The 11,820-nt window shown below is 46.9% G+C and overlaps 1 protein-coding gene across 1 annotated transcript in view; it reads right to left on the minus strand.

Moving 5' to 3' along the window:
* Nucleotides 1–2,324, minus strand: part of Lonrf2 (LON peptidase N-terminal domain and ring finger 2) — a 42,430-nt gene extending 40,106 nt beyond the window's left edge. The window contains exon 1 of the mRNA XM_021155427.2: nt 1,425–2,324. Within this exon, the coding sequence (XP_021011086.1) occupies nt 1,425–2,082 (658 nt within the window). The 5' untranslated portion in view covers nt 2,083–2,324. The remainder of the gene's footprint in view (nt 1–1,424) is intronic.
* Nucleotides 2,325–11,820: the final 9,496 nt, after the last annotated feature.

The raw sequence follows: 11,820 nt of genomic DNA on the forward strand, positions 1-11,820 counted from the left end.
CCCCCCACTCACATGTTTGAACAAGCCTATGGGGGCCAGGGAGTGGAATGTGATGGTTTGTATGTTCTTGGCCCAGAGAGTGGCACTATTAGAAGGTGTGGCCCTGTTGGAGTAAGTGTAGCCTTGTTGGAGCAGATGTGTCACTGTGGGTGTGGCCTTTAAGACCCTTATCCTAGCTGCATGGAATTGAGTCTTCTACTATCAGCCTTCAGATGAAGAGGTAGAACTCTCAGCTCCTCCTATACCATGGCTGCCTGGATGGTGCCATGTTCCTGCCTTGAGGATAATGAACTGAACCTCTGAACCTGTAAGCCAGCCCCAATTAATTGTTGTTCTTATAAGAGTTGCCTTGGTCATGGTGCCTGTTCACAGCAGTAATACCCTAACTAAGACAACCCCCAGTTTTTCATTGTTAAGAACCACTCAACAGCCCGGGCAGGTAAACTTGCTACTCTTCTACCTCCAGCTCCAAGTAGCTGACATTGCAGCTGTTCTAACAGGCCTGGCAGCCTAGTTGCTCTCTCCATGCAATGTGTCTGTGGGGTTCGCTCCATACTGTGTACTGCAGCTGCTCTGTTTCCTTTCTCCTCACTAAGGCATTAGAATATAATATACTCTCCCATTCTGCTCTTACTGGATACTTGCTTTCCACTTTAACTTTTCATTTATGTGTGTGAATGCTTTGCCACAGTGTATCTATTTGCACTTTGAGCCTGACTAGTTTCCGATGTGGTCAGAAGAGGGCGCCAGGTCCCCTAGAACTTTGTAATTCCCACAAGTGAATGCTGAGAACCAACTCTGGGGGTCGAGAGCAAAAAGTAGTCTTAACCAGTGAGCCATCATCTCTCCAGCCCTGGAAGTAACTTTAATGATGGTATGTATACACTCTATACAGTCATTTGGTACACATGTATATGTACCTCTTTGAAATGGACACTACCAAACAATTTTCCAGGAAGACATTTTGCATGAGACCGCTCTCATCTTCTTCAACATCTAAACACAGGTGAAGGTCTTCAAATGAAAATGTCCTGTCTGACCTTGACCTCTGGAGTGCAGTGAATGGGAAAAAAAAGCCACAACAGACCATAAAAAAAATAAATAAAATAAAAATGAAGTAAAAGACTGATCTTTTAAATACATAAGACACATAAGGATACAGAGTGGAAACCACTGTTAAGATAAAATATCATTGGCCTCTGGTCACTCTGCTCAACATATCTACCATAAGACTCATTACACTACGCGGCTTATGCTACACTGCTTTACAGAATGCACTGCAGCCTTGGGAAAGCCACAGCGCGATGCACCTGTTGTATGACACTGGCCACCCTGCAGGGTGAGGCTGTGCACCTTACTACCGCTGAAATTAAAAGGCCATCGGCCACCGCCCAGCCCCGTGGTCACCCTCGAGGCTGACTCACCCATGTCCAGGGCCTGCTGGCACCTGAGCAGCGCGGCCTCGGGTTGCTGCTGGCGATGCAGTCCCCGCGCCTGGCACGCCAGCCTGCGCAGGCGACACTCGGCAGGGAAGCACCTCTCCAGCAGCCCGCTCAGCATCACGTTCACGCGCCGGGCCTGCGCCCGCACCGGCACCTGCTCCACGCAGCGCTTGCACACCGTGAGCCCGCTGGACAACGTCACCGGCTTGTAGAGCAGCCGCCCGCAGCGCGGACAGCCCAGCAGCTCGCGCGGCGCCACGGGCCCCGGGGCCCCGGACGCGCAGCCGCTGGGCCTCGCCGCCACAGGCGGTCGTTTCTCGCGCAGGCCCAGGGCGCGCGCCAGGCCGCTCGCCAGCTCCGAGAGCTCTCCAGGCTGCAGCGGGCCGAGCAGCGCGGCGCCGCGGAACGCGCCGATGGCCTCGGGCAGGCGGCCTGCGCGGGCCAGCGCTTCCCCCAGCTGCAAGCACAGGCCACGCTCCGGCTGCGCCAGGCCGGCCAGCAGCGAGCGGAAGAGCTCGGCCGCCACCTCGTAGTCGCCGGCGAGGAAGGCCGCGGAGCCCTGACCCTGGGGCTCCTCCGGGGGTTCCTCGAGGCTGCGGCGCACGCTCTGCGGCTCCGGAGGTGCGGGCTCGGGACTCATGGCGCAGAGACGGGGGTTCTTGGCAGCCAGAGCGCGGCTTCTGCCCTCTTCACCGTCAGCCACGCGCGTCGGCGGACCGGGTGCTGCGAGCCGCGGGGACCACGCGCGACGGGCCCGGAGGAAGCGCAGCGCAGCGCACGCGGCCCAGCCCCAGCTCGTGCGAGACGCCGTGCGCGTCCCAGTGCGCGCCCCAGTGGCTCACGTCAGCCAAGTGACCGTGGGAGCGTGGCGACCACCTCACAGCGCCGGCGTCCGGATTGAACCTTTTTTTTTTTTTCTGCTCCCCCGCAGGCGGCCCCGCGCGTGTGCGTGCGCATGCTCTTCCCGCCGCTGCGGAGTCGTTGCGCAGGCTGGAGCCGAGCATCCCAGTGTCCTCGTGACCCTCCACCCAGCTCTCCTGCATTTAGGTACCTGCTGCTTCCACAAGGCCATGCTGCATAGACGACCCTAGGCTTGTAGATAGCAAAGAAGGCAAAGTTTCCAAGCCCTTAGATCATCCCTAAGATAATAAGGTCGTGCAAAAGACACCCAGCGCTCCCCAGAGACACAAGAATCCAGACAATGAAGATTATTTACATACGTACATATAAATTATCCAGTTTACATTAAACCTTTTGAAATACAAATGAAACCACAATAATAAACAGATTGGAAGTCAAATGGAGCTGGAAGAAAGGACATGGATACAATGTTACGTAAGGAAATCCTTAGGGGTGATACATCTTCATTCTGGTAATGGTCTTGATACCAGGCAGGTGAGCAGTCAGACAAAGGTAACCAAGGAAACTGCAGCCCTGACTCCTGATGGTTGGGAAGCCCCTCTGTAGTTAGATACTCTGGAAACTGCAAATAGTTTATTGTCACTTAACAAAAACCAAAGCACAGGGATATTTCCCATGCACACAAGTGAGTGCACAAACAGATAATAAGAAAGTGCTTAAGTTAAAACTTCAAAAAATGAAAGCGATGTTGTCTTGATGAGGTCCATTGGGGTAGCAAGAGCTGATTCACTGTCTCTGTGGATTAAAAAATAAAAAATAAAAAAGGCAGGGAAAGCCAGAGATCTCAGGCCCAGCCAGGTTCCCTTTGAAAGCAAAAGCAGGTGCATACCTCGAAGCCCAGAAAGAAACAGACTCCTAGTGGGTGGGATCCGGACTCTAGAATCTGAGTTTGTCTGGCAAACCTTCAGGTCTGTGGGTAGGACTAGGTCTTCTACCTCAGAAGCATCTGATTTGTGTTATTGCAGGGGATTCGATAATCCCAACAAAGAATGGGAAGTGGGTATAAAAAAATGGGGCTGAGTTTCATTCTTCCCAGCCCCTGATCATCTTCCTTGCCTGCTGTAAAGCCTGCAGGAACCCCACCACAAGACTAGAGCAGAGAGGACATGGAGAGTGAAGTCTCATTGGTCCATCTGCAGCTTCAGTAACTCATGGCTTCTCCTACTTCTCTGCCTCCCTGGACAACAGGCAGACTGTCTTATTCATCTGGTAATAACTTGGGGCATGATTCCAAAAGGGTGAGGAATTCCTTTTAAAAAATGCCATGCTTCTATTAATCAACCAGAGTCTCTTGACTTATCAAGCACCTAGTTAGTTCATAAGTCTATGGTTGTCATTTCACTGAGAATGACCATGAAACCAGTCATTCAAGTAAAGCCTATAAAGTAACACTTGGAAAAATATTATATATACAAACACACAGACACATACACATAGACACAACATGTGCACACACACATAGACACATACAGACACACCCACAAAGGCACATATAGACACACCCACAGACACACACATAACACACACGCAGACACACAGACATACACACAGACACACAGAGACACAAGAGACATACACAGAGACACATAGGCACACACACATAGACAGACAGACAACCATAGATTCATGCACACAGACACATACACAGATACAGACACACATATACACATACACAGAGACATACACAGACACAAAGAGACACACCCACAAAGACACACATAGACACACACAGACATACACATAGACACACAGAGACACACACAGAGACACAGAAAGACACATAGGCACATAGACATACAGACAGACAGACCACAGATTCATGTACACAGACACATACACAGACACACATATAGACACAGAGAGATGCACATATGTAGACACACTACAGATTCACACAGAGACTCACAGAGTTACACATACAGACACATACTCACATACTCACATACACATTCATTCATACACTCTCATACAAATACAGATGCGCAGACACAGAAACACACACATACCTAGACACACATAAACATAGACACACAGAGATACACACACACTGTAGTTAGGGGAAGAAAACTGTATCAAAGATGTTTGTTGATGGGATGAGTGAATCTAGACAAGGAAAGTTACCTTTCCTTCAGGCGCCGCTGCTTCCAGAGACAGGGAGCACAAAATATCAGGATCTGGCCAGTATTTGGTGTCTTAGCTACTTTTTCCTCTTGCTGCGATAAAATATCCCAACAGAAGTCATAGAAGAAAAGTTTCTTCTGGCTCACAGGTTCAGGGCACAGTGTGACCTGGTCCTGCTGGTCGTTCTTTACTGACAGGTTCCTGAGAGAGAGTGGACCAGGGGATGAGAGAGATAGAAAAGATAAAGGCTGGGGTTGGGAGGTCTTACACAAACTTTGTCTTATGCCAAGTACACTTAAGAAGTGCAGCACATTATACACTATTTCTAGGGAAGAAATGGGACACAGTCAGCAGAAGCTATCCTACAATGGGACATAGTCAGCAGGAGGCTAAACAAGCAGTGTTGTGCAAAGGAAGCATGGGGCATCGCCACAGCATTACAGACATAGCACACAGTGGCCCTGGGACTGGTAACCATAGCCTTGTGTCATAGCAAGAGTTAGGTAACTAGAATCCAAAGCCACACCTCCTTCCAGGCCCTACCTCCAGGCCACTACTGGCTCTGCCAAGCCTATTTGTAGTTTTAAAAAGGAGCTATGTGTTTTCTTCATATGTCAGGGACTGGGGGAAAACCAAGGGCCAACCCATCCCTCAACAACACTCCATTGTGAGTGTGAGGGACATGGCACATGAACATGAAAGCATGAGGGGCAGCTAGTCATATTGTGTCCTTAGTCCAGAAGCAGAGAGTGATGGATGCCAGTGCTTAGCTCACCCACTTTTCCTAGTCAGTCCAGAATCCCAGCCCTGAGAATGGGACAGCCCATAATGACAACTCTCACCTCAGTGAACCTAATCTCAGGCATTCCTTATGGAAAATGCCCAGGTTTTTCTCTCCTAATGATATTAGTTCCTGTCAGTGTTAGACATCAAAGAGGAAGTAATGTCTGCAGAGCCTTGTGCATTGCATCCCCACGAAACTTCAGATGGTGTTAGCGTGTTGGCTCTCAGTCTAATTCAAACATGAAGGCGATTTGAGAACATCTCACAACATATATCCACAAATGTACGGCTCTTAAAAGCACATGGCTAGCGTTCTGCCTAGGAAAGGTTACAATGGGATGAGTCTGTGTAGCTGTGGAAACTCACAGTGGAGGTGTGAGGGCAGAGAATGACCTGGAGTTGTTAACCAGCTGGAGCCAGAATGTTAAATAAGGAACCTAGGATCTTGTGAGACAAGACAGGATGCTGACTCAGCTAATCCAAAGGGTTCCCTTTGAGATCTGTCTCTTTATTATGTGAAACTATGAGAGTAGACCACAGAAAACCAGGCTGGCTGGCTGTTGATAAACCAAGGTGAGCATTCTTGGGAATGTTGGCCCCTGGGGCATGGATATTTGGGGTTCTGCAGAGTAGTACACAAGCTGACTTCAGTTATTAAATATGCAGACTGGACTACCATCCTTGCCTACTTATCTGGCATCTTAGTAGATTTAGTGATCTTGATGAGGGAAGAAACAGAAAAGGTTTTCAGTTTCAGGTAAGGAGTGAAGCAGGGGCCTCTGCAGAGGATGAAATGTTCTGAATGTTAACTGCAGTTATCCAGGGATGGGCTTGATTTCAAACACTTATGAAAAGTCATCATCGTGGTGTGTGCATGTGCATACGTGTGCATACGTGTATGTGTGTGCATGCATGTTTGTGTTCATGTGTGTGTATTGCATGTATATACACATGTGTGTGCTTGCATGTGTGTGCATCCATGTGTGTGCAAGTGTTCATGTGTGTGCGTGTTTATGCGCACATGCACATTTATGTATATGTGCATGTATGTGTACATGTGTGTGCACACGTGTGTATGTGGTTGTGTATTTGTGTGCATGTGTGTGTGCCTGTGTGTGTATATGTGTATGTGTGTGTGTGTATGTATGACTATGAATATATAGGTAATCATGCCAGTGTGTACCACAGGGAGGCCAGAGGATGTCAGATGTCTTCATCTATCACTCTTTGCTTTGTTGTCTTGAAACAGTCTCTTGCTGAACTGAAAGTTTACCATTTCTCAGCCAGCAAGCTCTCAGAATGCACCTATCTCCACCACCCATTTCTGGGCTTACAGTCACACCCACCTTACCCAGCTCCTTATATGGGTGCTGGGGATTGGAGCTTAGGTCCTCTTGATTAAAGAATAAGCATTCTTACATGCTAGCCATCTTTCCAGGCCTTTTGTTTTCCTTTGTAGGCCTGGGGATGGAACCTACAACTTCGCACATTCTAGACAAGTGCTTCATACTCTCAGCCCCGAATTTAAGTTCTTAGCAGAAGAACTTCTCATTAGAAATTTACAGATCTGCCGGGCAGTGGTTGCACAGGCCTTTCATCCCAGCACTTGGGAGGCAGAGGCAGGTGGATTTCTGAGTTCGAGACCAGTCTGATGTATAGAGTGAGTTCCAGGACAGCCAGGGCTATACAGAGAAACCTTGTCTCAGAAAAAAAAAATTCACAGATCAGAATATTTTTTCATGAAAAGATAATGTACATGTAATTATAACTTTGGAGAGCAAATTATTAAAACTGGCTGTAGATCTAGACCAATGTCTTTGTCTACTTTCTAATGCTGTGATAGACATCATGACTGAAAGAGACTTGGGGAGGGAAGGGTTTATTTCAACTTAGAGCTTACAGTCCATTGTCATGAAGGGAAGTCAGGGCAGGAACCAAGGCAGGAGGAACCTGAGGCAGGAGCTGATGCACAGGCCATAGAGGGATGCTGCTTACTGGCTTGCTCTCCATGCTCTCAGTTTGCTTTCTTATAGCATTCAGGAGACATTTTCTTAACTGAGGTTTCCTCTTCCCAGATGACCGCAGCTTGTATTGAGTGACAAATTAATAATAGTAATAATAATAATCCAACCAGGCAGCTGAAGATTGATTTTGAAAATGCAATAAATATACTAAATACTGCTTGCTTTATTTGGGAAAACAGTTCCAAACAAATGCCCCCAAGCTCACTGAAACCCTTTTGAAATTTCCTTCTAGAGTCTAATGAACTGTGCTCAGGCACTGTATGAGTCTGTTCCCTGTCCATTTGGGTCTATCCTTAAATTCTGAGCTTCCATTATCAGATCTGAGAACCTCAAGCATAGAGCCCGATTTCCTGGGTATCAAAGTGACTTGAGTGGGACTCCCAGGGATTTCCAATAACACTTCTTTCCTGTCTCTTACTTCTTTACTTAACATAAAAATCAAACCCGTTTTCCTTCAGTGTTAGTCAACAGCAGGTGTGTTGGGTCCAGTCACAATTGTGCCTGTTACTGTGTGAGTAGATACGCTGACGGAGGGGCAATAGCAATACTCCACCCAGTCTTCAGGATCAATAGAGACAGGAAACCATAAGATGCTTTATAAAGCATAAAGGTTGAGATAGAAGAGGTGTCATTCTTTTGTTTTGTTTTTTGTTTGTTTGTTTGTTTGTTTGTTTTTGAGAACAGGGTTTCTCTGTATAGCCCTGGCTGTCCTGGAACTCACTTTTGTAGACCAGGCTGGCCTCCAACTCAGAAATCCACCTGCCTCTGCCTCCCAAGTGCTGGGATTAAAAATGTGAGCCACTACCGCCCGGCTAAGGGGCATCATTCTTAGGGTGACCAAGATGATGCCATGTTTATGATACCATCAGACTGGGGGTGAAGGGTAGGTAGCATGCCATATTGTACCTCATGAACATGGCAGGGGCCACCAGACTGGCAGCTCCATATATATCATTGGGGTAGAGATGTAGGGGGAGGTGCTATTACTAAAGTCTGGCTCCCTAATTGGTTCTTTGATTTTGTCAATAAAGAAGGAAGGAGCCAATTTCTGGGCAAAGGGTAAAAGTGGGATTTCCAGGTCCCAGGAGGAAAAAGAGACTCAAGGAAAGAGAAGGGCCCTTTTTGGCCAGGATTTGCAATGAGAAGAAAGCAGCTGTCATGTAAGATTTTGGGGTAGCTACAATGGGTGGCCTCTGCCACTGGTGGAGGCTGGCTGATTAGGTTAGGGCAGAAGATTCTGCATCCAGCAATTGTACTATCTGGTAAGTTCTAAAATAACAAAGCTGTCAAAATGTTTTTCATCCTTGGAACAAAGATGGGCAGAGAGAGAGAGAGAGAGAGAGAGAGAGAGAGAGAGAGAGAGAGAGAGAGAGAGAGAGAGAGAGAGACCAAGTTGGTAATTGGCAGTTTGATGAAGTTAGTCAAGAGGAACAAGAGGAAGCCAGGCCAGAGCTCAGGCAGCAACAGGGCTGCAGCTACTGGACAATTCAGGAGTGGGGCCAGCTGCAGCCAATTTCAGAGCTAAGCCAGGAGTGAGGGCCAAGGTCCTGGGCAAAGGAGGTATCGTGTTTTAAAACTTACACACAACAGGATAGAGTTGCGGGTCAGTACCTGGAAGTGAGTTTGCATGAGCCCTCATCTTGTCACAATGGGACCCCTAAAGCCACTTCAATGTATTCTACTAACTGTCATCCCTGGGCGGTGTTGAAGGTCGTATGTGGCAGGTTAACGACTTCGAGTATCCGCAGGACTGGGAGGTGTGGTACATAGACTCAGGGCCAGCTCCAGTCCCTCTTGAAGCAGCCTAGGCTGGCCTGGTTTTAGATCCTCCCCTTTGTCTTCCCCTCTCTGCTCTTTCAGAAGACTCATTCATTGACTGCCCACCCAGGCAGCTGGCTTTCTTTTACTGTACTGTGGCACTTAGGAATCCATTGTAATTAACTTCTGCCTAATTATCAACCCAATTAGGAACCTCTTTCCAGGCTCCTTTTGTACCTGTCATGGTTAATTTATGCCTTAGTTCATTCTCTACTGCTATAATTAAACGCCTAAAAATGGGTAAATATATATGTATATATGTAAATATATATTATAAACTACAAAACAGAAGTTTATTTCACTTATGACAGAGAGCAAAAGAAGGAAGGTCACTCACTGCCATGATATGAATCTTGATCTGTCCCTGAGGGTGGAGCCCTAATAGCCTGGTTGCCTTTAAAGGCCCCAATTTAATACTGTTACAACAATATTAAACCAAGCACCAGCATAAGTTCAGAAGGGAACATCCCAGACCCAGCAGCTGATGCCTGGGGCATCAGAACTGTGGTTTTTAGCTTAGTTTCTGTTTGTGTTTGGTTGTTGTTTTTAGCATTTTATTTTAGTTACATGTATATGTGTATGTAAGTACTTATGTGTGTACATACTCTCAGAGGTCTTATGTTGGATCTCCTTGAACTGGAGTTACAGGCTGTTGAGAGCCACCTTGCGTGGGTACTGGGATTCAAACTCAGGTCCTCCAAAAGAAGAAGACAGTCTCCACGGAGCCATATCTCTAGCCCAGGACTGTATTATTGTCTTAATCATATTGGTTATCTCTAAGGCAGGTCCTTCTTGGTCACCTGGGTTCATCCAGCAGAGCCTGTGCAGCAGATCCAGCAGGTACAGGAAGGAGAGTGCCTTATATCTCGCTGCTCAAAACAGATATAAGCAACTAGTAGCACAGGTATTCGCTAGTACTGCTTAGAGAGGCATCACCTTGTGTCTCTGGTCCTGCTTTTGAACTGTTGAGTGGGAATATGTATTTGAACAGGAGCCACAGGCAGTTTGCATTTTCAAATTTCAAATGGGGTGCTATTCCATTTCCATACATCCACTGAGCCTTATTAGTAAACACTAAAGATACACTCAGTGGTACAGTTTCTGTGTTCTGGATAATTATAATTTCAGATAACAACATTCATCTAAACATACTGAAGCCAGGCCAAAGTGGACAAGTCAGAAGGAACCCTAAGGATTTATATCAAAACCCAAAGCAAGCAACAGCTGATACTCTGGGGCCAAAGTAAGTTAAAGAAAATGGTGCTTATGTACTTCACGGTAAAGAGTTTCCAAGACTGCAGAAGACAGATGGGATCAGAAGATGCTGTCCAGAGAGAGCCAGAGATAAAGAGTTAGAAGTCCCAGGTTTAAATCCTGGTTCTACCTTACTTAACACATGACAGTTTCAAAGCTTTAAACTCAGTACAATCTTAGATAAAGCAAAGCTCAAAAAAATGCATCTCAGGGGAGCCTTCTGAGAATTAGCCAGGATACCTGCATAGTCTCCAATGTGGCTGATCCCTGAGTCAATGCATGGAGTCCCAGTCACTTCTTCATTTCTGCCAGACTCTGGCAGGGTGTAGCTTCAGCCACTCAGCCACACGTGGGGATGAAGGATGCATTAGCTGCTGGGACTGAGAAGGCTAGAGGACAAAACTGCTCTTCTATTGCAATACAACTTCCTCTTCCAGACAGAAGCTCTCATGGGGCCTTTGAGTGGCGCCCTGATGCATGGGTCCAAGCCTGAGAACCCATCTCAACTCTTGCATTGGCCAAAAAGATGTAAGGTAAAAGTGAAAATCACCTTATTATCAATACTGAAAGGCATGGGACTGCCTAGATCTCTCCACTGTGTTTGTATGCTTTGTGCACATTTGTTCCATCTATAGACCCTTCCTTTCATTCGACCCAGCAAGGCCTAGATCTCTCCCTTACAGTTTATACAGTGGATCTGCCTATTTAAAAGCTACAAGGGATGGGGCTGTGGTTCAGAAGAGTGCCTGCCTAGCATGTGCAAAGTCCTGGGCTCAACCCTTACCACTGTGCACACACGCAGAAGCCAGGGAGTCCTGATACCCCGATGCACACAGCACCTGGCAGGTTGTACCAGAAACACAAAGAAGAAAAACGAACCTGTATCAGGCATATGAAATCAAAAGCCAGTTTCTATTTCCAGTGTAAGGAGCAAACTGGCAGGGAGGAAGGACCAGAAGAGAAAAATCGAGACCAGTTTGTATTGAAGGGAAAAAAAAAAGCCTTTCAAGTATCGGATTTTATACACCTACTGGTTGAGGCAAATGGCTATTCAGCCTAGCAGCCTATAACCCAGCAGTGTGATTCAGGGAGGACCAGGACTTGTGTGAATGAGGCTGTGAAAGACAAGACAAGCTTCTCATGCTGGGTTGTAAAATGCACAGGACGATGAAGATCTGCAAAGAGACAATGGCTAAGCAAGTGGGTGGGAAAAGCCATCGAAGCCATCCAGCCATGTGGAAGACCAAGAAAAGGTTGGTGCTCATCTATGCACACATGTTGGCTGGCATGTTTGTTCTCCTTTATAATGTCATTTTAAACTATTTTTAAAAGTATGTGTTCTTATTTCTATTTATGCATATGTGTGTGTATGCTACATGTATATGCTACAGGTAATGAGTGTCTGCGGAAGCCAGAAGCGGGTATCAGATTACAGGTAACGCTGCCTGATCTGGGTG

Source organism: Mus caroli, chromosome 1 (assembly GCF_900094665.2).
Source record: "Mus caroli chromosome 1, CAROLI_EIJ_v1.1, whole genome shotgun sequence".
NCBI lineage: Eukaryota > Metazoa > Chordata > Mammalia > Rodentia > Muridae > Mus > Mus caroli.